This window comes from Petromyzon marinus, unplaced genomic scaffold, assembly GCF_048934315.1.
Source record: "Petromyzon marinus isolate PM22_M1 ecotype Great Lakes invasive population unplaced genomic scaffold, UKy_Petmar_22M1.pri1.0 PM_Scaffold_167, whole genome shotgun sequence".
Classification (NCBI taxonomy): domain Eukaryota; kingdom Metazoa; phylum Chordata; class Hyperoartia; order Petromyzontiformes; family Petromyzontidae; genus Petromyzon; species Petromyzon marinus.
The window spans coordinates 86,489-110,231 of NW_027423132.1; the positions used below are offsets into that span (position 1 = coordinate 86,489).

The 23,743-nt window shown below is 58.6% G+C and overlaps 1 protein-coding gene across 10 annotated transcripts in view; it reads right to left on the reverse strand.

The window, feature by feature from the left end:
- Positions 1 to 23,743, reverse strand: part of LOC116938372 (uncharacterized) — a 106,848-nt gene that overhangs the window by 36,306 nt on the left and 46,799 nt on the right. For all 10 annotated transcript variants that reach the window (XM_076063623.1, XM_076063627.1, XM_076063625.1 and 7 more), the window contains exons 17-23: positions 16,277 to 16,444; positions 14,922 to 14,961; positions 13,356 to 13,440; positions 11,787 to 11,895; positions 10,647 to 10,950; positions 8,112 to 8,203; positions 2,285 to 2,338 (exon numbers count right to left, since the gene is read on the reverse strand). In XM_076063623.1, the coding sequence (XP_075919738.1) occupies positions 2,285 to 2,338; positions 8,112 to 8,203; positions 10,647 to 10,950; positions 11,787 to 11,895; positions 13,356 to 13,440; positions 14,922 to 14,961; positions 16,277 to 16,444 (852 nt within the window). The remainder of the gene's footprint in view (positions 1 to 2,284; positions 2,339 to 8,111; positions 8,204 to 10,646; positions 10,951 to 11,786; positions 11,896 to 13,355; positions 13,441 to 14,921; positions 14,962 to 16,276; positions 16,445 to 23,743) is intronic.

Sequence of the window (23,743 nt, forward strand, 5' to 3'; positions counted from 1 at the left end):
TGAGGTGCCATCTGCTGAGGAAGTATTGAAGGCGATCCGGAGTCTGAGACCAGGAAAGGCAGCGGGCAGAGATGATCTCCCAAGCGAAATGCTGAGGGAGGGTGGCGTTTGTGCACAGACTGCCCTATATGACATCATAACAACAGTCTGGACTACTGGACGGGTTCCGCAGGATTGGAAGGATGCCCTGGTGGTCCCCCTTTTTAAGAAGGGGGACCGCACAGACTGTAACAACTACAGGGGCATCTCACTCCTCAGTGTGCCGGGAAAGGTCCTGGCAAGGATTATTCAGCATCGCCTTGCCAGGCACGCTGAGGAGAGGCTTGCGGAGCCCCAATGCGGTTTCAGGAAAGGGCGGTCCTGCACAGATGCCATATTTTTCTGTCCGTCTGCTACAGCAGAGGTGTAGGGAATTCCAACAAGACCTACATCTCTGCTTTATTGACCTGGTCAAGGCCTATGATACCATCAGTAGGCCTGGGCTCTGGGTCGTTCTTCGTGCTTTTGGAGTACCTGACCCTCTGCTCACGATCATTAAGGACCTTCATGATGGTGAGCGGGCCCGGGTAAAACTACGTGGCCGGGAGTCAGAGCCATTCCCTGTACACCTTGGGGTGCGACAGGGATGTCCTCTGGCTCCCACATTATTTAACATCTATATTGACCACGTAGTTCGTGAAGCCTTCAATAGCTGTACCGGGGGAATCTCCATATGGTACAGATATAATGGGAGGCTAATCGATGCCCGGGTGCGGTCAAGGGATGGCTCCCTATTGCTCAACCACGTTATGTATGCTGATGACTTGGTAATAGCTGCTCAGTCAGAGGAGGAGTTGGAGACGCTGCTGCTGAGACTGGAGCGTGCCACTAAGAGGTGGGGCCTTACCATCAGCCCCACCAAAACTAAGCACCTGCCTGGGTATTTTGTACCATCGGACACTCCACCCCCACAACTCCCAATCGGTGATGGGGCAGTTGTGGAGAGAGTGGAGAGTTTCCCATACCTGGGCAGTGTGCTTATGACTGGCTCCAGTTTAACAGCAGAGGTCTCACTCCGAATCAGTCGAGCGGAAATATCTTTTCATCGGTTGCGTAACGCTGTGTGGAAGCTACCTGGTCTGTCGCTCCGCACTAAGCTTCAGGTCTTCTCGGCCACGGTCATTCCCTCCCTTCTCTACGCTTGCGAAACGTGGACCCCCCTAATGGAACATCTTCGCCGGTTAGAAACATTTAGGCTGGCCTGCCTATGATCCATCCTGGGTTTAACCAGACTGGATTGTGTGAGGAGCTCACAAATCCTTGAAAGATCTGGGCAGGGTCCCATCGGTGAGCTCCTCCGGCAGGCAAGGCTGCGATGGCTGGGTCATGTAGCCCGCATGCCCAGCCACCGCATGCCGAAACAGCTTTTGTTTGGCCGGATTGAGGGGGCTAAGCGGGCGCGGCACGGGCTAGAGAAGAGATGGAGTGATGTGGTACAGGAGGACGTGGAGCTGAGTGGACTTGCCGATGACTGGTACCAGCGGTGTCAAGATCGGCCTCTGTGGAGGAGGCTCGTGAAGGATGCTACTGGGCAGTTGGAGGCAGTCGCCCTCCAACAACCACGGAGGGCGGAGGAGCGACGCTCAAAACAGCGAGCGGAGCGCCGGGTGGCTAAAGCACAGCAGGTTGGCACAGTAGGGGGCACAGGTGGTGCATCAGCCAGTCATCTCAGTCAGTCGACCCATGGCACCTGGGTCTGCCCCGTGACCTCCTGCCAGCGGGCGTTCGACACTTCACGTGGCCTCAGGGTGCACATAGCCTGGCACAAGCGTCGTGGTGACGTCACCGCCACTTAGTGGCGAATGGCGGTTGTTGTTGTTGTTGACTGTGTGTGTGACTGTGTGTGTGACTGTGCGTGACTGTGCGTGACTGTGCGTGACTGTGTGTGTTACTGTGTGTGTTACTGTGTGTGTTACTGTGTGCGTGTGTGTGTGACTGTGTGTGTTACTGTGTGTGTGACTGTGTGTGACTGTGTGTGACTGTGTGTGTGACTGTGTGTGTTACTGTGTGTGTGACTGTGTGTGTGACTGTGTGTGTGTTACTGTGTGCGTGTGTGTGTTACTGTGTGTGTGACTGTGTGTGTGACTGTGTGTGTGACTGTGTGTGTGACTGTGTGTGTGACTGTGTGTGTGACTGTGTGTGTGACTGTGTGTGTGACTGTGTGTGTGACTGTGTGTGTGACTGTGTGTGTTACTGTGTGTGTTACTGTGTGTACGAGTCCGCGTGTGTGAGTGAAATAACTCACGATGGGCATTCTCGCCTGGATCATCTGCAGCTCATCATAGCCGTAGATCTGAGGCTGAAACACAGAGATTTGGGTCACTCATAGCAGCAGCAGCATCATCATCAGTATCAGCATCATCATCAGCAGCAACAGTATCATCATTATCATCATCAGCAGCAGTAGCATCATCAGCATCATCTCACTTACAGCACTTGCCCCTACCGCACATTGAGAGGCTAAGTGGGTGAGGAAACCTTGTTCAGTGTGGTGAGTGTACGTGTGGTGAGTGTACGTGTGGTGAGTGTACGTGTGGTGAGTGTACGTGTGGTGAGTGTACGTGTGGTGAGTGTACGTGTGGTGAGTGTACGCGTGGTGAGTGTCTGCGTGGTGAGTGTACGTGTGGTGAGTGTACGTGTGGTGAGTGTACGCGTGGTGAGTGTCTGCGTGGTGAGTGTACGTGTGGTGAGCGTACGTGTGGTGAGTGTACGTGTGGTGAGTGTCTGCGTGGTGAGTGTACCTGTGGTGAGTGTACACGTGGTGAGTGTACGTGTGGTGAGTGTACGCGTGGTGAGTGTACGCGTGGTGAGTGTACGTGTGGTGAGTGTGCGTGTGGTGAGTGTACGTGTGGTGAGTGTACGTGTGGTGAGTGTACGTGTGGTGAGTGTACGTGTGGTGAGTGTACGTGTGGTGAGTGTACGTGTGGTGAGTGTACGTGTGGTGAGTGTACGTGTGGTGAGTGTACGTGTGGTGAGTGTACGTGTGGTGAGTGTACGTGTGGTGAGTGTACGTGCGGTGAGTGTACGTGCGGTGAGTGTACGTGCGGTGAGTGTACGTGCGGTGAGTGTACGTGCGGTGAGTGTACGTGCGGTGAGTGTACGTGTGGTGAGTGTACGCGTGGTGAGTGTACGCGTGGTGAGTGTACGTGCGGTGAGTGTACGTGTGGTGAGTGTACGTGTGGTGAGTGTACGTGTGGTGAGTGTACGTGTGGTGAGTGTACGTGTGTTGAGTGTACGTGTGGTGAGTGTACGTGTGGTGAGTGTACGTGCGGTGAGTGTACGTGCGGTGAGTGTACGTGTGGTGAGTGTACGTGTGGTGAGTGTCTGCGTGGTGAGTGTACGTGTGGTGAGTGTACGTGTGTTGAGTGTACGTGTGGTGAGTGTACGTGTGGTGAGTGTACGTGTGGCGAGTGTACGCGTGGTGAGTGTACGCGTGGTGAGTGTACGCGTGGTGAGTGTACGTGTGGTGAGTGTACGTGTGGTGAGTGTACGTGTGGTGAGTGTACGTGTGGTGAGTGTCTGTGTGGTGAGTGTACGTGTGGTGAGTGTCTGCGTGGTGAGTGTACGTGTGGTGAGTGTACGTGTGGTGAGTGTGCGCGTGGTGAGTGTGCGCGTGGTGAGTGTACGTGGTGAGTGTACGTGTGGTGAGTGTAAGTGTGGTGAGCGTCTGCGTGTGGTGAGTGTCTGCGTGGTGAGTGTACGTGTGGTGAGTGTACGTGTGGTGAGTGTACGTGTGGTGAGTGTACGTGTGGTGAGTGTCTGCGTGGTGAGTGTACATGTGGTGAGTGTACGTGTGGTGAGTGTACGTGTGGTGAGTGTCTGTGTGGTGAGTGTACGTGTGGTGAGTGTACGTGTGGTGAGTGTACGTGTGGTGAGTGTACGCGTGGTGAGTGTACGTGTGGTGAGTGTACGTGTGGTGAGTGTACGTGTGGTGAGTGTGCGCGTGGTGAGTGTACGTGTGGTGAGTGTACGTGTGGTGAGTGTACGTGTGGTGAGTGTACGTGTGGTGAGTGTACGCGTGGTGAGTGTACGCGTGGTGAGTGTACGTGTGGTGAGTGTACGTGTGGTGAGTGTGCGTGTGGTGAGTGAGCGTGTGGTGAGTGTGCGTGTGGTGAGTGTACGTGTGGTGAGTGTACACGTGGTGAGTGTACGTGTGGTGAGTGTCTGCGTGGTGAGTGTCTGCGTGGTGAGTGTACGTGTGGTGAGTGTACGTGTGGTGAGTGTACGCGTGGTGAGTGTACGCGTGGTGAGTGTCTGCGTGGTGAGTGTACGTGTGGTGAGTGTCTGCGTGGTGAGTGTACGTGTGGTGAGTGTACGTGTGGTGAGTGTCTGCGTGGTGAGTGTACGTGTGGTGAGTGTACGTGTGGTGAGTGTACGCGTGGTGAGTGTACGTGTGGTGAGTGTACGTGTGGTGAGTGTCTGCGTAGTGAGTGTACGTGTGGCGAGTGTACGTGTGTTGAGTGTACATGTGGTGAGTGTCTGCGTGGTGAGTGTACGTGGTGAGTGTACGTGTGGTGAGTGTACGTGTGGTGAGTGTACGTGTGGTGAGTGTACGTGTGGTGAGTGTACGCGTGGTGAGTGTACATGTGGTGAGTGTACGTGTGGTGAGTGTCTGCGTGGTGAGTGTCTGCGTGGTGAGTGTACGCGTGGTGAGTGTACGTGTGGTGAGTGTACGTGTGGTGAGTGTACGCGTGGTGAGTGTACGTGTGGTGAGTGTCTGCGTGGTGAGTGTACGTGTGGTGAGCGTACGTGTGGTGAGTGTACGTGTGGTGAGTGTCTGCGTGGTGAGTGTACACGTGGTGAGTGTACGTGTGGTGAGTGTCTGCGTGGTGAGTGTACGTGTGGTGAGTGTACGTGTGGTGAGTGTACGTGTGGTGAGTGTCTGCGTGGTGAAGGTACGTGTGGTGAGTGTACACGTGGTGAGTGTACGTGTGGTGAGTGTCTGCGTGGTGAGTGTCTGCGTGGTGAGTGTACGTGTGGTGAGTGTACGTGTGGTGAGTGTACGTGTGGTGAGTGTCTGCGTGGTGAGGGTACGTGTGGTGAGTGTCTGCGTGTTGAGTGTCTGCGTGGTGAGTGTACGTGTGGTGAGTGTACGTGTGGTGAGTGTCTGCGTGGTGAGTGTACGTGTGGTGAGTGTACGTGAGGTGAGTGTCTGCGTGGTGAGTATCTGCGTGGTGAGTGTACGTGTGGTGAGTGTCTGCGTGGTGAGTGTACGTGTGGTGAGTGTACGTGTGGTGAGTGTACGTGTGGTGAGTGTACGTGTGGTGAGTGTACGCGTGGTGAGTGTACGCGTGGTGAGTGTACGTGTGGTGAGTGTCTGCGTGGTGAGTGTACGTGTGGTGAGTGTCTGCGTGGTGAGTGTACGTGTGGTGAGTGTACGTGTGGTGAGTGTCTGCGTGGTGAGTGTACGTGTGGTGAGTGTACGTGTGGTGAGTGTGCGCGTGGTGAGTGTGCGCGTGGTGAGTGTACGTGGTGAGTGTACGTGTGGTGAGTGTAAGTGTGGTGAGCGTCTGCGTGTGGTGAGTGTCTGCGTGGTGAGTGTACGTGTGGTGAGTGTACGTGTGGTGAGTGTACGTGCGGTGAGTGTACGTGTGGTGAGTGTACGTGTGGTGAGTGTACGTGTGGTGAGTGTCTGCGTGGTGAGTGTACGTGTGGTGAGTGTACGTGTGGTGAGTGTACGTGTGGTGAGTGTACGTGTGGTGAGTGTACGCGTGGTGAGTGTACGCGTGGTGAGTGTACGTGTGGTGAGTGTACATGTGGTGAGTGTACGTGTGGTGAGTGTCTGCGTGGTGAGTGTACGTGTGGTGAGTGTACGTGTGGTGAGTGTACATGTGGTGAGTGTACGTGTGGTGAGTGTCTGCGTGGTGAGTGTACGTGTGGTGAGTGTACGTGTGGTGAGTGTACGCGTGGTGAGTGTACGTGTGGTGAGTGTACATGTGGTGAGTGTACGTGTGGTGAGTGTCTGCGTGGTGAGTGTACGTGTGGTGAGTGTACGTGTGGTGAGTGTACGTGTGGTGAGTGTCTGCGTGGTGAGTGTACGCGTGGTGAGTGTACATGTGGTGAGTGTACGTGTGGTGAGTGTCTGCGTGGTGAGTGTACGTGTGGTGAGTGTACGCGTGGTGAGTGTACGTGTGGTGAGTGTACGTGTGGTGAGTGTGCGTGTGGTGAGTGTGCGCGTGGTGAGTGTGCGCGTGGTGAGTGTACGTGCAGTGAGTGTACGTGTGGTGAGTGTACGTGTGGTGAGTGTCTGCGTGGTGAGTGTACGCGTGGTGAGTGTACGTGTGGTGAGTGTCTGCGTGGTGAGTGTACGCGTGGTGAGTGTACGTGTGGTGAGTGTACGTGTGGTGAGTGTACGTGTGGTGAGTGTACGCGTGGTGAGTGTACGCGTGGTGAGTGTACGTGTGGTGAGTGTACGTGTGGTGAGTGTGCGTGTGGTGAGTGAGCGTGTGGTGAGTGTGCGTGTGGTGAGTGTCTGCGTGGTGAGTGTACGTGTGGTGAGTGTACGTGTGGTGAGTGTACGCGTGGTGAGTGTACGTGTGGTGAGTGTACGTGTGGTGAGTGTCTGCGTAGTGAGTGTACGTGTGGCGAGTGTACGTGTGTTGAGTGTACATGTGGTGAGTGTCTGCGTGGTGAGTGTACGTGGTGAGTGTACGTGTGGTGAGTGTACGTGTGGTGAGTGTACGTGTGGTGAGTGTACGTGTGGTGAGTGTACGCGTGGTGAGTGTACACGTGGTGAGTGTACGTGTGGTGAGTGTCTGCGTGGTGAGTGTCTGCGTGGTGAGTGTACGCGTGGTGAGTGTACGTGTGGTGAGTGTACGTGTGGTGAGTGTACGCGTGGTGAGTGTACGTGTGGTGAGTGTCTGCGTGGTGAGTGTACGTGTGGTGAGTGTACGTGTGGTGAGTGTGCGCGTGGTGAGTGTCTGCGTGGTGAGTGTACGTGTGGTGAGTGTACACGTGGTGAGTGTACGTGTGGTGAGTGTACGTGTGGTGAGTGTCTGCGTGGTGAGTGTACGTGTGGTGAGTGTACGTGTGGTGAGTGTACGCGTGGTGAGTGTACGTGCGGTGAGTGTGCGTGTGGTGAGTGTACGCGTGGTGAGTGTACGTGTGGTGAGTGTCTGCGTGGTGAGTGTCTGCGTGGTGAGTGTACGTGTGGTGAGTGTACGTGTGGTGAGTGTACGTGTGGTGAGTGTACGTGTGGTGAGTGTACGCGTGGTGAGTGTACGTGTGGTGAGTGTACGTGTGGTGAGTGTACGTGCGGTGAGTGTGCGTGTGGTGAGTGTACGTGTGGTGAGTGTCTACGTGGTGAGTGTACGCGTGGTGAGTGTACGTGTGGTGAGTGTCTACGTGGTGAGTGTACGTGTGGTGAGTGTACGTGTGGTGAGTGTACGTGTGGTGAGTGTACGTGTGGTGAGTGTCTGCGTGGTGAGTGTACGTGTGGTGAGTGTCTGCGTGGTGAGTGTACGTGTGGTGAGTGTACGTGCGGTGAGTGTACGTGTGGTGAGTGTACGTGTGGTGAGTGTACGTGTGGTGAGTGTACGTGTGGTGAGTGTACGTGTGGTGAGCGTCTACGTGGTGAGTGTACGTGTGGTGAGTGTATGTGTGGTGAGTGTACGTGTGGTGAGCGTCTACGTGGTGAGTGTACGTGTGGTGAGTGTGTGCGTGGTGAGTGTACGTGTGGCGAGTGTACGTGTGGTGAGTGTCTGCGTGGTGAGTGTACGCGTGGTGAGTGTACGCGTGGTGAGTGTACGTGTGGTGAGTGTACGTGTGGTGAGTGTACGTGTGGTGAGTGTACGTGTGGTGAGTGTACGTGTGGTGAGTGTACGTGTGGTGAGTGTACGTGTGGTGAGTGTACGTGTGGTGAGTGTACGTGTGGTGAGTGTACGTGTGGTGAGTGTACGTGTGGTGAGTGTACGTGTGGTGAGTGTACGTGTGGTGAGTGTACGTGTGGTGAGTGTACGTGTGGTGAGTGTACGTGTGGTGAGTGTACGTGTGGTGAGTGTACGTGTGGTGAGTGTCTGCGTGGTGAGTGTACGTGTGGTGAGTGTACGTGTGGTGAGTGTGCGGGGCCTCACCGGGTAGGCCGGCAGTAGACCCCCAGGACCCATGATGTACTGGTTGGGCAGCATTGGGGGCACTCCGGGCGGCAGATTTGGGGGGGCCTTGCCTAGTGGGGGGTCGGCAGACAGAGCAGGGGGAGTTGGGGTGAGCAGGGGGAGTTGTGGTGAGCGGGGTTGGGGTGAGCGGGGGGGGGAGTTGGGGTGAGTGGGGGGAGTTGGGGTGAGCGGGGAGAGTTGGGGTGAGCGGGGGGAGTTGGGGTGAGCGGGGAGAGTTGGGGTGAGCGGGGTGAGTTGGGGTGAGCGGGGAGAGTTGGGGTGAGCGGGGGAGTTGGGGTGAGCGGGGAGAGTTGGGGTGAGCGGGGAGAGTTGGGGTGAGCGGGGGGAGTTGGGGTGAGCGGGGGGAGTTGGGGTGAGCGGGGAGAGTTGGGGCGAGCGGGGGGAGTTGGGGTGAGCGGGGGGAGTTGTGGTGAGCGGGGTTGGGGTGAGCGGGGGGGGGAGTTGGGGTGAGTGGGGGGAGTTGGGGTGAGCGGGGAGAGTTGGGGTGAGCGGGGGGAGTTGGGGTGAGCGGGGAGAGTTGGGGTGAGCGGGGTGAGTTGGGGTGAGCGGGGAGAGTTGGGGTGAGCGGGGGGGAGTTGGGGTGAGCGGGGGGAGTTGGGGTGAGCGGCGGAGAGTTGGGGTGAGCGGGGAGAGTTGGGGTGAGTGGGGAGAGTTGGGGTGAGCGGGGAGAGTTGGGGTGAGCGGGGGGAGTTGGGGTGAGCGGGGGGAGTTGGGGTGAGCGGGGGGAGTTGGGTGAGCGGGGAGAGTTGGGGTGAGCGGGGAGAGTTGGGGTGAGCGGGGAGAGTTGGGGTGAGCGGGGGGGAGTTGAGGTGAGCGGGGGGAGTTGGGGTGAGCGGCGGAGAGTTGGGGTGAGCGGGGGGGAGTTGAGGTGAGCGGGGTTGGGGTGAGCGGGGAGAGTTGGGGTGAGCGGGGGGGAGTTGAGGTGAGCGGGGGGAGTTGGGGTGAGCGGCGGAGAGTTGGGGTGAGCGGGGAGAGTTGTGGTGAGCGGGGTTGGGGTGAGCGGGGAGAGTTGGGGTGAGCGGGGGGGAGTTGAGGTGAGCGGGGGGAGTTGGGGTGAGCGGCGGAGAGTTGGGGTGAGCGGGGAGAGTTGGGGTGAGCGGGGGAGTTGGGGTGAGCGGGGGGAGTTGAGGTGAGCGGGGGGAGTTGGGGTGAGCGGCGGAGAGTTGGGGTGAGCGGGGAGAGTTGGGGTGAGCGGGGGAGTTGGGGTGAGCGGGGGGGGGGGGAGTTGGGGTGAGCGGGGGGAGTTGTGGTGAGCGGGGTTGGGGTGAGCGGGGGGCGGAGTTGGGGTGAGCGGGGAGGGGTTGGGGTGACCGGGGGGAGTTGGGGTGAGCGGGGGGGGGGAGTTGTGGTGAGCGGGGGGGGGAGTTGGGGTGAGGGGGGGGAGTTGGGGTGAGCGGGGAGAGTTGGGGTGAGCGGGGGGAGGTTGGAGTGAGCGGGGGGAGTTGGGGTGAGCGGGGGGAGTTGGGGTGAGCGGGGGGAGTTGGGGTGAGCGGGGAGGGGTTGGGGTGAGCGGGGGGAGTTGGGGTGAGCGAGGGGGGGAGTTGTGGTGAGCGGGGGGGGGAGTTGGGGTGAGGGGGGGGAGTTGGGGTGAGCGGGGGGGAGAGTTGGGGTGAGCGGGGAGAGTTGGGGTGAGCGGGGGGAGTTGGGGTGAGCGGGGTTGGGGTAAGGAGTTTGGGGGGGTGAGGGGGCGTTGGGGTGAGCGAGCGAGAGGGTGAGTTGATGAGCGAGCGGGTGAGTGAGTTCATGAGTGAGCGAGTGAGCGGGTGAGTGAGTTGATGAGCGAGTGAGCGTGTGAGCGAGTTGCTGAGCGAGCAAGAGAGCGAGTGAGTTGATGAGCGAGTTGATGAGCGAGCACGCGACTGAGTTGATGAGTGAGCGAGCGGGTGAGCGAGTTGATGAACGAGCGGGTGAGCGAGTTGATGAGCGAGCGGGTGAGCGAGTTGGTGAGCGAGCGGGTGAGTGAGTTGATGAGCGAGCGGGTGAGTGAGTTGATGAGCGAGCGGGTGAGTGAGTTGATGAGCGAGCGGGTGAGTGAGTTGATGAGCGAGCGAGTTGATGAGCGAGCGAGCGGGTGAGTGAGTTGATGAGCGAGCGGGTGAGCGAGTTGATGAGCGAGCGAGCGGGTGAGCGAGTTGATGAGCGAGTGAGTTGATGAGCGAGCGAGCGGGTGAGTGAGCGAGTTGATGAGCGAGTGAGTTGATGAGCGAGCGAGCGGGTGAGTGGGTTGATGAGCGAGTGAGCGGGTGAGTGAGTGAGTTGATGAGCGAGCGAGCGGGTGAGTGGGTTGATGAGCGAGTGAGCGGGTGAGTGAGTGAGTTGATGAGCGAGCGAGTTGATGAGCGAGTGAGCGGGTGAGTGAGTGAGTTGATGAGCGAGTGAGCGGGTGAGTGAGTGAGTTGATGAGCGAGTGAGCGGGTGAGTGAGCGAGTTGATGAGCGAGTGAGTTGATGAGTGAGCGGGTGAGTGATCCCGCCCTCCGCCCCCCCTGCCCACCGGACGTGGCGGCCGCAGGCTGCCTCCCCGCCGAGGAGAGCGACGAGTTGACGGCGGAGACGGCGGCGGAGGAGGAGGAGGAGGAGGAGCAGGACGAGGAGGAGTTGACGGACGAGGAGATGGAGGCCGTGGAGCTGCTGTTGAGGGCCGGGTGCTGCGAGGGGCCCAGCGTGGAGGAGGAGGAGGCCGAGGAGGAGGAGGCGGAGGAGGAGGAGAAGGCCGTGGCCGGGCTGGGCCCACAGCCTAGGCCCCCGCTCATGCCCACGCCCGGGTGGCTCCCGTAGAGGGGCTCCGGTACCACGGGCTGGGGGGAGGGGCGGCAGCAGGGTGTGAAGAGGTGGTGGTGAAGGTGGTGATGGCGGTGGTGGTGAAGGTGGTGGTGGTGATGGTGGTGGTGGTGATGGTGGTGGTGGTGATGGTGGTGATGGTGGTGGTGGTGAAGGTGGTGGTGGTGAAGGTGGTGGTGGTGGTGAAGATGGTGGTGGTGGTGGTGAAGATGGTGGTGGTGATGGTGGTGGTGATGGCGGTGGTGATGGTGGTGGTGATGGCGGTGGTGATGGTGGTGGTGATGGCGGTGGTGGTGATGGCGGTGGTGGCGATGGTGGTGGTGATGGTGGAGGTGGTGATGGTGGTGGTGGTGATGGTGGAGGTGGTGATGGTGGCGGTGGCGATGGTGGTGGTGATGGTGGTGGTGGTGATGGTGGAGGTGGTGATGGCGGTGGTGGCGATGGAGGTGGTGATGGTGGAGGTGGTGATGGTGGTGGTGGTGATGGTGGAGGTGGTGATGGTGGCGGTGATGGTGGTGGTGGTGATGGTGGAGGTGGTGATGGCGGTGGTGGCGATGGAGGTGGTGATGGTGGCGGTGGCGATGGGGGTGATGGTGAAGGTGGTGGTGGTGGTGGTGGTGATGGCGATGGTGGTGATGGTGGCGATGGGGGTGATGAAGGTGGTGGGGGTGATGGTGGCGGTGGTGATGGTGAAGGTGGTGGTGATGATGAAGGTGGTGGTGGTGGTGGTGATGGTGGTGGTGGCGATGGTGGTGGCGGTGAAGGTGGTGGCGATGGGGGTGATGAAGGTGGCGATGGTGGCGGTGGTGGAGGTTATCACCGCCACCACCACCACCACCCCCGTGTCTCCCACCTGGGTGTTGACTGCGGGAGCTGTGGAGCAAAGCGCCGGGCTGCTGATGTGCAGGCCAGACGCTGCCGCGGCCGCCATGATGCCCGCGGAACTGTGGCTCGACAGCGCGCTGGCAAAGACAAAGGTCCCCCGGGTAGCCTCAACAGACTGTAGGGGCAAGGGCCGTCAGCGGCCCGCCTACCAAGGCCACCGGCACTGCGGCACACGCGGAGGGGGGTGGGCGGACCAGCGCCGCCGCTCCCGGCCGCCTTTGTCTCTCCCCCAGTGGGGGACGTTTACTAAGCCGCACGGGGGCACGCACGGACAAAAGTCCCAGCGGGCGGCCTCAACAGGCAAGGGCTGTCAGCAGCAGCGGCAGGAGCAGGAGGAGCAGGAGGAGCAGCGTCTATGAAGGCCGGCACGGCACACGTGGGGTGGGTGATTGGGTGGGCGAGGCAGTGGGCGGGGGAGCGGGTGGGCGGGTGAGTGGGTGGACGAGTGGGAGGGCGGGTGAGTGGGCGGACGAGTGGGAGGGCGAGTGGGAGGGCGGGCGAGTGGGTGGACGAGTGGGAGGGCGGGTGAGTGGGTGGACGAGTGGGAGGGCGGGCGAGTGGGCGGACGAGTGGGAGGGCGGGCGAGTGGGTGGGCGAGTGGGTGGGCGAGTGGGCGGACGAGTGGGAGGGCGAGTGGGAAGGGCGGGTGAGTGGGCGGGTGAGTGGGTCATTGGGTGAGCGGATGGGCGGATGAGTGAGCGGGTGGGCAGGTGAGTGGGTGTGTGTGTGGGTGAGTGGGTGGGCGAATGGGTGGGAGAGTGGGTGGACAGACGGGCGAGTGTGTGTGTGCGAGTGTGTGTGTGCGAGTGTGTGTGTGTGTGCGCGAGTGTGCGTGAGTGTGTCAGTGCTGTGTGAGTGTGCGAGTGTGAGTGTGTGTGTGTGAGTGCTGTGCGAGTGAGTGTGCGAGTGTGTGAGTGTGCGAGTGCGCGCGTGAGTGAGTGTGCAAGTGTGCGAGTGTGTGAGTGTGCGTGTGTGAGTGTGTGAGTGGGCGAGTGTGTGAGTGTGCGAGTGCTGTGCGAGTGTGCGAGTGGGTGAGTGTGTGAGTGTGCGAGTGCTGTGCGAGTGTGCGAGTGTGCGTGTGAGCGAGCGAGTGGGCGAGTGAGGTGAGTGCTAGGTGAGTGTGCGAGTGAGTGTGCGAGTGTGTGAGTGTGTGAGTGTGCGAGTGAGGTGAGGTGAGGTGCTAGGTGAGCGTTAGGCGAGTGTGTGAGTGTGCGAGTGAGGTGAGTGAGCGAGTGAGGTGAGTGAGGTGAGGTGCTAGGTGAGCGTTAGGCGAGTGTGTGAGTGCGTGAGTGTGCGAGTGAGGTGAGTGAGCGAGTGAGGCGAGGTGAGGTGCTAGGTGAGCGTTAGGCGAGTGTGTGAGTGTGCGAGTGTGTGTGTGAGTGTGCGAGTGAGGTGAGGTGCTAGGTGAGCGTTAGGCGAGTGTGTGAGTGTGTGTGTGTGAGTGTGTGAGTGTGTGAGGTGCGAGTGAGGTGAGTGAGGTGCGAGTGAGGTGCTAGGTGAGCGTTAGGTGAGTGTGCGAGTGAGGTGTCAGCCTCACCTGGTGTGAGAGGCGAGCTCTGCTGCTGCATTGGGAGCGAGTGATGCGCCCATTGATACCAGCAGTGACTGGCTCTCAACTTTACCTGCACACACGCACACACACACAGACACGCACACACACACGCACACAGACACGCACACACACGCACACACACGCACGCACGCACACACACACACACGCGCGCACGCACACACACACACACGCACACACACCGACCATCATCAACAACAACCGCCATGGCGCCTGTGCCAGGCTAGGTGCACGTTGAGGCAACGTGAAGTGTCGAACGCCCGCTGGCAGGACGTCTCGGGGCAGACCCAGCAGGTGCCTTGGGTTGTGCTGCTGTGCCAGGCTAGGTGCATCAGGAGATCACGGGACAGACCCTGCAGGAGCCATGGCTTGTACTGCTGTGCCAGGCTAGGTGCATGAGGAGGTGGTCACAGGACAGACCCAGCAGGTGCCATGGGTGCCAGGCTATGTGCACCCTGAGGCCACGTGAAGTGTCGAACGCCCGCTGGCAGGAGGTCACGGGGCAGACCCAGGTGCCACGGGTCGACTGACTGAGATGACTGGCTGATGCACCACCTGTGCCCCCTACTGTGCCAACTCGCTGTGCTTTAGCCACCCGGCACTCCGCTCGTTGTTGTGAGCGTCGCTCCTCCGCCCTCCGTTGCTATTGGAGGGCGACTGCCTCCAACTGCCCAGTAGCATCCTTCACGAGCCTCCTCCACAGAGTCCGATCTTGACACCGCTGGTACCGGTCATCGGCAAGTCCACTCAGCTGCACGTCCTCCTGTACCACATCACTCCATCTCTTCTCTAGCCCGTGCCGCGCCCGTTTTGCCCCCTCGATCCGGCCAAACAAAAGCTGTTTGGGCATGCGGTGGCTGGGCATGCGGGCTACATGACCCAGCCAACGCAGCCTTGCCTGCCGGACGAGCTCACCGATGGGACCTTGCCCAGATCTTTCGAGGATTTGTGAGCTCTTGACACAATCCAGGTCTGCTGGTTAAACCCAGATACTATGATCTACTACCTACTTACACATCAGCTACCATCATCTCAACACACATCAACAAAGACAAAGCCCGGGTTTGTAGCGCAGCGTAGCGCTAACCGCTACACTCCCGCTCCCAGTCAGACACACAAGACACACACACACAGACACAAAGATCCCCCATATAGCCTTAACAGACTGTAGGGGCAAGTGTTGTTAGCGAGCAGCACCTATGAAGGCCGGCACAGCACACGAGGGGGTGGGTGGCCAGCACCACGCCCGGCCGCCTTTGTCTCCCCAGTGCTAGCGATGTTTACTACACTACACCACCGCTACACCAGGTACTCATTTGTAGGCTGAGTTGACCTTGGGGAGGCCCTGGACCGGGTCAGATAATCGTCACCGGTGTTGGCCGTGAGCGGGAATCGAACCCGTGTCGCCAGGTTCATAGCGCAGCGTAGCGCTAACCACTACACTGAGACACACACACACAGACACAGGTACACACAGACACACACAGACACACACAGACACACACACAGACACACACACACGTATGCACGCACCATCATGAGATGTTCCAGTCCGGACCGATCCATAGGCGGTCTGCAGACAGGCGGAGAGACACGCCGAGCAATTACACAGAGCACCTCCGTACACCCAAACTGACAGCGGACTGATGTACAGAGACAGCTGCCACTGGGGGTGCCCCTAGGCTAGACCACACAGCCCCCTACTACTACTACTGACAGCGGACTGATGGACAGAGACAGCTGCCACTGGGGGTGCCCCTAGGCTAGACCACACAGCCCCTACTGCTACTACTGACAGCAGGCTGATGTACAGAAACAGCTGACACTGGGGGTGCCCCTAGGCTAGACCACACAGCCCCTAATGCTACTACTGACAGCAGGCTGATGTACAGACAGCTGCCACTGGGGGTACCCCTAGGCTAGACCACACAGCCCCTACTGCTACTACTGACAGCAGGCTGATGTACAGAGACAGCTGCCACTAGGGGTGCCCCTAGGCTAGACCACACAGCCCCTACTGCTACTACTGACAGCAGGCTGACGTACAGAGACAGCTGACACTGGGGGTGCCCCTAGGCTAGACCACACAGCCCCCTACTGCTACTACTGACAGCAGGCTGATGTACAGAGACAGCTGACACTGGGGGTGCCCCTAGGCTAGACCACACAGCCCCCTACTGCTGCTACTGACAGCAGGCTGATGTACAGAGACAGCTGACACTGGGGGTGCCCCGAGGCTAGGCCACACAGCCCCCTACTGCTACTACTGACAGCAGGCTGATGTACAGACAGCTGCCACTGGGGGTACCCCTAGGCTAGACCACACAGCCCCTACTGCTACTACTGACAGCAGGCTGATGTACAGAGACAGCTGTCACTGGGGGTGCCCCTAGGCTAGGCCACACAGCCCCCTACTGCTACTACTGACAGCAGGCTGATGTACAGAGACAGCTGTCACTGGGGGTGCCCCTAGGCTAGACCACACAGCCCCTACTGCTACTACTGACAGCAGGCTGATGTACAGAGACAGCTGACACTGGGGGTGCCCCTAGGCTAGACCACACAGCCCCCTACTGCTACTACTGACAGCAGGCTGATGTACAGAGACAGCTGACACTGGGGATGCCCCGAGGCTAGACCACACAGCCCCTACTGCTACTACTGACAGCAGCCTGATGTAGTACAGAGACAGCTGACACTGGGGGTGCCCCTAGGCTAGACCACACAGCCCCTACTGCTGCTACTGACAGCCGGCTGATGTACAGAGACAGCTGCCACTGGGGGTGCCCCTAGGCTAGACCACACAGCCCCCTACTGCTACTACTGACAGCAGGCTGATGTACAGACAGCTACCACTGGGGGTGCCCCTAGGCTAGTCCACACAGCACCTGTGACATGTCATTCTGGGGCGATCCTCTCGCCGTCTGATAGGCTGTTCTCGAGTCAGCGGACATGCCCTGCTGTCCAATGGCATTGCTCCCTTGCGACGTCAACATGCCGGCCTGGCCAATGGCGTTGCTCCCTTGTGATGACGTCATCAGGCTAGGCCCACCAACCTGGGGATGACAGACCCACAGACTCACCGCACAAAGAACCACAGACTCACCACACAGAGACCCATAGACTCACCACACAGAGACCCATAGACTCACCACACAGAGACCCACAGACTCACCACACAGAGACCCACAGACTCACCACACAGAGACCCACAGACTCACCACACAGAGACCCATAGACTCACCACACAGAGACCCATAGACTCACCACACAGAGACCCACAGACTCACCACACAGAGATCCACAGACTCACACCACACAGAGATCCACAGACTCACCGCACAGAGACCCACAGACTCACGGCACAGAGGCCCACAGACTCACGGCACAGAGACCCATAGACTCACCACACAGAGACCCATAGACTCACCACACAGAGACCCATAGACTCACCACACAGAGACCCATAGACTCACCACACAGAGACCCATAGACTCACCACACAGAGACCCATAGACTCACCACACAGAGACCCACAGACTCACCACACAGAGACCCACAGACTCACCACACAGAGACCCACAGACTCACCGCACAGAGACCCACACACTCACCGCACAGAGACCCACAGACTCACCACACAGAGACCCACAGACTCACCACACAGAGACCCACAGACTCACCACACAGAGACCCACAGACTCACCGCACAGAGACCCACACACTCACCACACAGAGACCCACAGACTCACCACACAGAGACCCACAGACTCACCACACAGAGATCCACAGACTCACCACACAGAGACCCACAGACTCACCACACAGACCCATAGACTCAAGGCACAGAGACCCACAGACTCACCACACAGAGACCCACAGCCTCACCGCAAAGAGACCCATAGACTCACCACACAGAGCCCCATAGACTCACACCACACAGAGACCCACAGACTCACGGCACAGAGACCCACAGACTCACGGCACAGAGACCCACAGACTCACCACACAGAGACCCACAGACTCACCGCACAGAGACCCACAGACTCACCACAGAGAGACCCATAGACTCACCACACAGACCCACAGACTCACCGCACAGAGACCCACAGACTCACCGCACAGAGACCCACAGACTCACCGCACAGAGACCCACAGACTCACGGCAGAGACCCACAGACTCACCGCACAGAGACCCACAAGACTCACCGCACAGAGACCCACAGACTCACCACACAGAGACCCACAGACTCACCGCACAGAGACCCACAGACTCATCACACAGAGACCCACCACACAGAGACTCACAGACTCACCACACAGAGACCCACAGACTCACCACACAGAGACCCACAGACTCACCACACAGAGACCCACAGACTCACCACACAGAGACACACAGACTCACTCACACAGAGACCCACAGACTCACCGCACAGAGACCCACAGACTCACACCACACAGAGACCCACAGACTCACCACACAGAGACCCACAGACTCACCGCACAGAGACCCACAGACTCACACCACACAGAGACCCACAGACTCACCACACAGAGACCCACAGACTCACCGCACAGAGACCCACAGACTCACCGCACAGAGACCCAGAGACTCACCACACAGAGACCCATAGACTCACACCACACAGAGACCCATAGACTCACCGCACAGAGACCCACAGACTCACCACACAGAGACCCACAGACTCACCACACAGAGACCCACAGACTCATCGCACAGACCCATAGACTCACCACACAGAGACCCACAGACTCACCACACAGAGACCCACAGACTCACCGCACAGAGACCCACAGACTCACCACACAGAGACCCATAGACTCACACCACACAGAGACCCATAGACTCACCGCACAGAGACCCACAGACTCACCGCACAGAGACCCACAGACTCACCACCCAGAGACCCATAGACTCACACCACACAGAGACCCACAGACTCACCGCACAGAGACCCACAGACTCACCACACAGAGACCCACAGACTCACTACACAGAGACCCACAGACTCACCACACAGAGACCCACAGACTCACACACAGAGACCCACAGACTCACCGCACAGAGACCCACAGACTCACCGCACAGAGACCCACAGACTCACCACACAGAGACCCACAGACTCACCACACAGAGACCCACAGACTCACCGCACAGAGACCCACAGACTCACCACACAGAGACCCACAGACTCACCGCACAGAGACCCACAGACTCACCACACAGAGACCCACGGACTCACAGCACAGAGACCCACAGACTCACCGCACAGAGACCCACAGACTCATCACACAGAGACCCACAGACTCATCACACAGAGACCCACAGACTCACCGCACAGAGACCCACAGACTCACACCACACAGAGACCCACAGACTCACCGCAGAGACCCACAGACTCACCGCACAGAGACCCACAGACTCACCACACAGAGACCCACAGTCTCACCACACAGAGACCCACAGACTCACCGCACAGAGACCCACAGACTCACCGCACAGAAACCCACAGACTCATCACACAGAGACCCATAGACTCATCACACAGAGACCCACAGACTCACCGCACAGAGACCCACAGACTCACCGCACAGAGACCCACAGACTCACCGCACAGAGACCCACAGACTCACCACACAGAGACCCACAGACTCACCACACAGAGACCCACAGACTCACCGCACAGAGACCCACAGACTCACCACACAGAGACCCACAGACTCACCGCACAGAGACCCACAGACTCACCACACAGAGACCCACAGACTCACGGCACAGAGACCCACAGGCTCACCACACAGAGACCCACAGACTCACCACACAGAGACCCACAGACTCATCACACAGAGACCCATAGACTCATCACACAGAGACCCACAGACTCATCACACAGAGACCCACAGACTCACCGCACAGAGACCCACAGTCTCACCGCACAGAGACCCACAGACTCACCACACAGAGATCCACAGACTCACCACACAGAGACCCACAGACTCACCACACAGAGACCCACAGACTCACACCACACAGAGACCCACAGACTCACCGCACAGAGACCCACAGACTCACCGCACAGAGACCCACAGGCTCACCACACAGAGACCCACAGACTCACCGCACAGAGACCCACAGACTCACCACACAGAGACCCATAGACTCACCACACAGAGACCCACAGACTCACCACACAGAGACCCACAGACTCACCACAGAGACCCACAGACTCACCACAGAGACCCACAGACTCACCACACAGAGACCCACAGACTCACCACACAGAGACCCATAGACTCACCACAAAGAGACCCACAGACTCACCACACAGAGACCCACACACTCACCGCACAGAGAGCCACAGACTCACCACACAGAGACCCACAGACTCACCACACAGAGACCCACAGACTCACCACAGAGACCCACAGACTCACCACACAGAGACCCACAGAATCACCGTACAGAGACCCACAGACTCACCGCACAGAGACCCACAGACTCACCGCACAGAGACCCACAGACTCACCACACAGAGACCCACAGACTCACCGCACAGAGACCCACAGACTCACCGCACAGAGACCCACAGACTCACCACACAGAGACCCACAGACTCACCGCACAGAGACCCACAGACTCACACCACACAGAGATCCACAGACTCACCACACAGAGACCCACAGACTCACCGCACAGAGACCCACAGACTCACCGCACAGAGACCCACAGACTCATCACACAGAGACCCATAGACTCATCACACAGAGACCCACAGACTCACCACACAGAGACCCACAGACTCACCACACAGAGACCCATAGACTCACCACACAGAGACCCACAGACTCACCACACAGAGACCCACAGACTCACCGCACAGAGACACAGACTCACCACACAGAGGCCCACAGACTCACCGCACAGAGACCCACACAGAGACCCACAGACTCACCGCACAGAGACCCACAGACTCACCACACAGAGACCCACACACTCACCGCACAGAGACCCATAGACTCACCACAAAGAGACCCACAGACTCACCACACAGAGACCCACAGACTCACCACACAGAGACCCACACACTCACCGCACAGAGACCCACAGACTCACCACACAGAGACCCACAGACTCACCACACAGAGACCCACAGACTCACCGCACAGAGACCCACAGACTCACCGCACAGAGACCCACAGACTCACCGCACAGAGACCCACAGACTCACCACACAGAGACCCACAGACTCACGGCACAGAGACCCACAGGCTCACCACACAGAGACCCATAGACTCACCACACAGAGACCCACAGACTCACCACACAGAGACCCACAGACTCACCACACAGAGACCCACAGACTCACCACACAGAGACCCACAGACTCACCGCACAGAGACCCACAGGCTCACCACACAGAGACCCACAGTCTCACCACACAGAGACCCACAGACTCACCACACAGAGACCCACAGACTCACCACACAGAGACCCACAGACTCACCACACAGAGACCCACAGACTCACCGCACAGAGACCCACAGACTCACACCGCACAGAGACCCACAGTCACACCGCACAGAGACCCACAGACTCACCGCACAGAGACCCACAGACTCACCGCACAGAGCCCCACAGACTCACCACAAAGAGACCCACAGACTCACCACAAAGAGACCCACAGACTCACCACACAAGAGACCCACAGACTCACCACACAGAGACCCACAGACTCACCACACAGAGACCCACAGACTCACCGCACAGAGACCCACAGACTCACCACACAGAGACCCACAGACTCACCACCACACAGAGACCCACAGACTCACCACCACACAGAGACCCATAAACTCATCACAAAGAGATCCACAGACTCATTACACAAAGACCCATAGACTCACCACACAGAGACCCACAGACTCACCACACACAGACCCACAGACTCACCACACAGAGACCCACAGACTCACCACACAGAGACCCATAGACTCACCACAAAGAGACCCACAGACTCACCACACAGAGACCCACAGACTCACCACACAGAGACCCACAGACTCACCACACAGAGACCCACAGACTCACCGCACAGAGACCCACAGACTCACCGCACAGAGACCCACAGACTCACCGCACAGAGACCCACAACCTCACCACACAGAGACCCACAGACTCACCACACAGAGACCCACAGACTCACCACAGAGACCCACAGACTCACCACACAGAGACCCATAGATTCACCACAAAGAGACCCACAGACTCACCACACAGAGACCCACAGACTCACCACACAGAGACCCACAGACTCACACCACACAGAGACCCACAGACTCACCACACAGAGACCCACAGACTCACCACACAGAGATCCACAGACTCACCACACAGAGACCCATAGACTCACCACACAGAGACCCACAGACTCACCACACAGAGACCCATAGACTCACCACAAAGAGACCCAGACTCATTACACAGAGACCCACAGAGACCCACAGACTCACCACACAGAGACCCATAGACTCACCACAAAGAGACCCACAGACTCACCGCACAGAGACCCACAGACTCACCGCACAGAGACCCACAGACTCACCGCACAGAGACCCACAGACTCACCACACAGAGACCCACAGACTCACCACACAGAGACCCACAGACTCACCACACAGAGACCCACAGACTCACCACACAGAGACCCACAGACTCACCACACAGAGACCCACAGACTCACCACACAGAGAGTCCCACAGACTTATCACACAGAGACCCACAGACTCACCACACAGAGACCCACAGACTCACCACACAGAGAACCACAGACTCACCACACAGAGACCCACAGACTCACCACACAGAGACCCACAGACTCATCACACAGAGACCCACAGACTCACCACACAGAGACCCACAGACTCACCGCACAGAGACCCACAGACTCACCACACAGAGACCCACAGACTCACCACACAGATACCCACAGACTCACCACACAGAGACCCACAGACTCACCACACAGAGACCCACAGACTCACCACACAGAGACCCACAGACTCACCACACAGAGACCCATAGACTCACCACACAGAGACCCACAGACTCACACAGAGACCCACAGACTCACAGAGAGACCCACAGACTCACAGAGAGACCCACAGACTCACCACCACACAGAGACCCACAGACTCACCACCACACAGAGACCCACAGACTCACCACCGCACAGAGACCCACAGACTCACCACACAGAGACCCACAGACTCACCACACAGAGACCCACAGACTCACCACACAGAGACCCACAGACTCACCACACAGAGACCCACAGACTCACCACAAAGAGACCCACAGACTCACCACACAGAGACCCACAGACTCACCACACAGAGACCCACACACTCACCACAAAGAGACCCACAGACTCACACAGAGACCCACAGACTCACAGAGAGACCCACAGACTCACAGAGACCCACAGACTCACACAGAGACCCACAGACTCACCGCACAGAGACCCACAGACTCACCACACAGAGACCCACAGACTCACCACACAGAGACCCATAGACTCACCACACAGAGACCCACAGAGACCCACAGACTCACCACACAGAGACCCACAGACTCACAGAGAGACCCACAGACTCACACAGAGACCCACAGACTCACACAGAGACCCACAGACTCACCACATAGAGACCCATAGACTCACCAAACAGAGACCCACAGAGACCCACAGACTCACCACCACACAGAGACCCACAGACTCACCACCACACAGAGACCCACAGACTCACCACCACACAGAGACCCACAGACTCACCACACAGAGACCCACAGACTCACCACACAGAGACCCATAGACTCACCACACAGAGACCCACAGACTCACCACACAGAGACCCACAGACTCACCGCACAGAGACACAGACTCACCACACAGAGGCCCACAGACTCACCGCACAGAGACCCACACAGAGACCCACAGACTCACCGCACAGAGACCCACAGACTCACCACACAGAGACCCACACACTCACCGCACAGAGACCCATAGACTCACCACAAAGAGACCCACAGACTCACCACACAGAGACCCACAGACTCACCACACAGAGACCCACACACTCACCGCACAGAGACCCACAGACTCACCACACAGAGACCCACAGACTCACCACACAGAGACCCACAGACTCACCGCACAGAGACCCACAGACTCACCGCACAGAGACCCACAGACTCACCGCACAGAGACCCACAGACTCACCACACAGAGACCCACAGACTCACGGCACAGAGACCCACAGGCTCACCACACAGA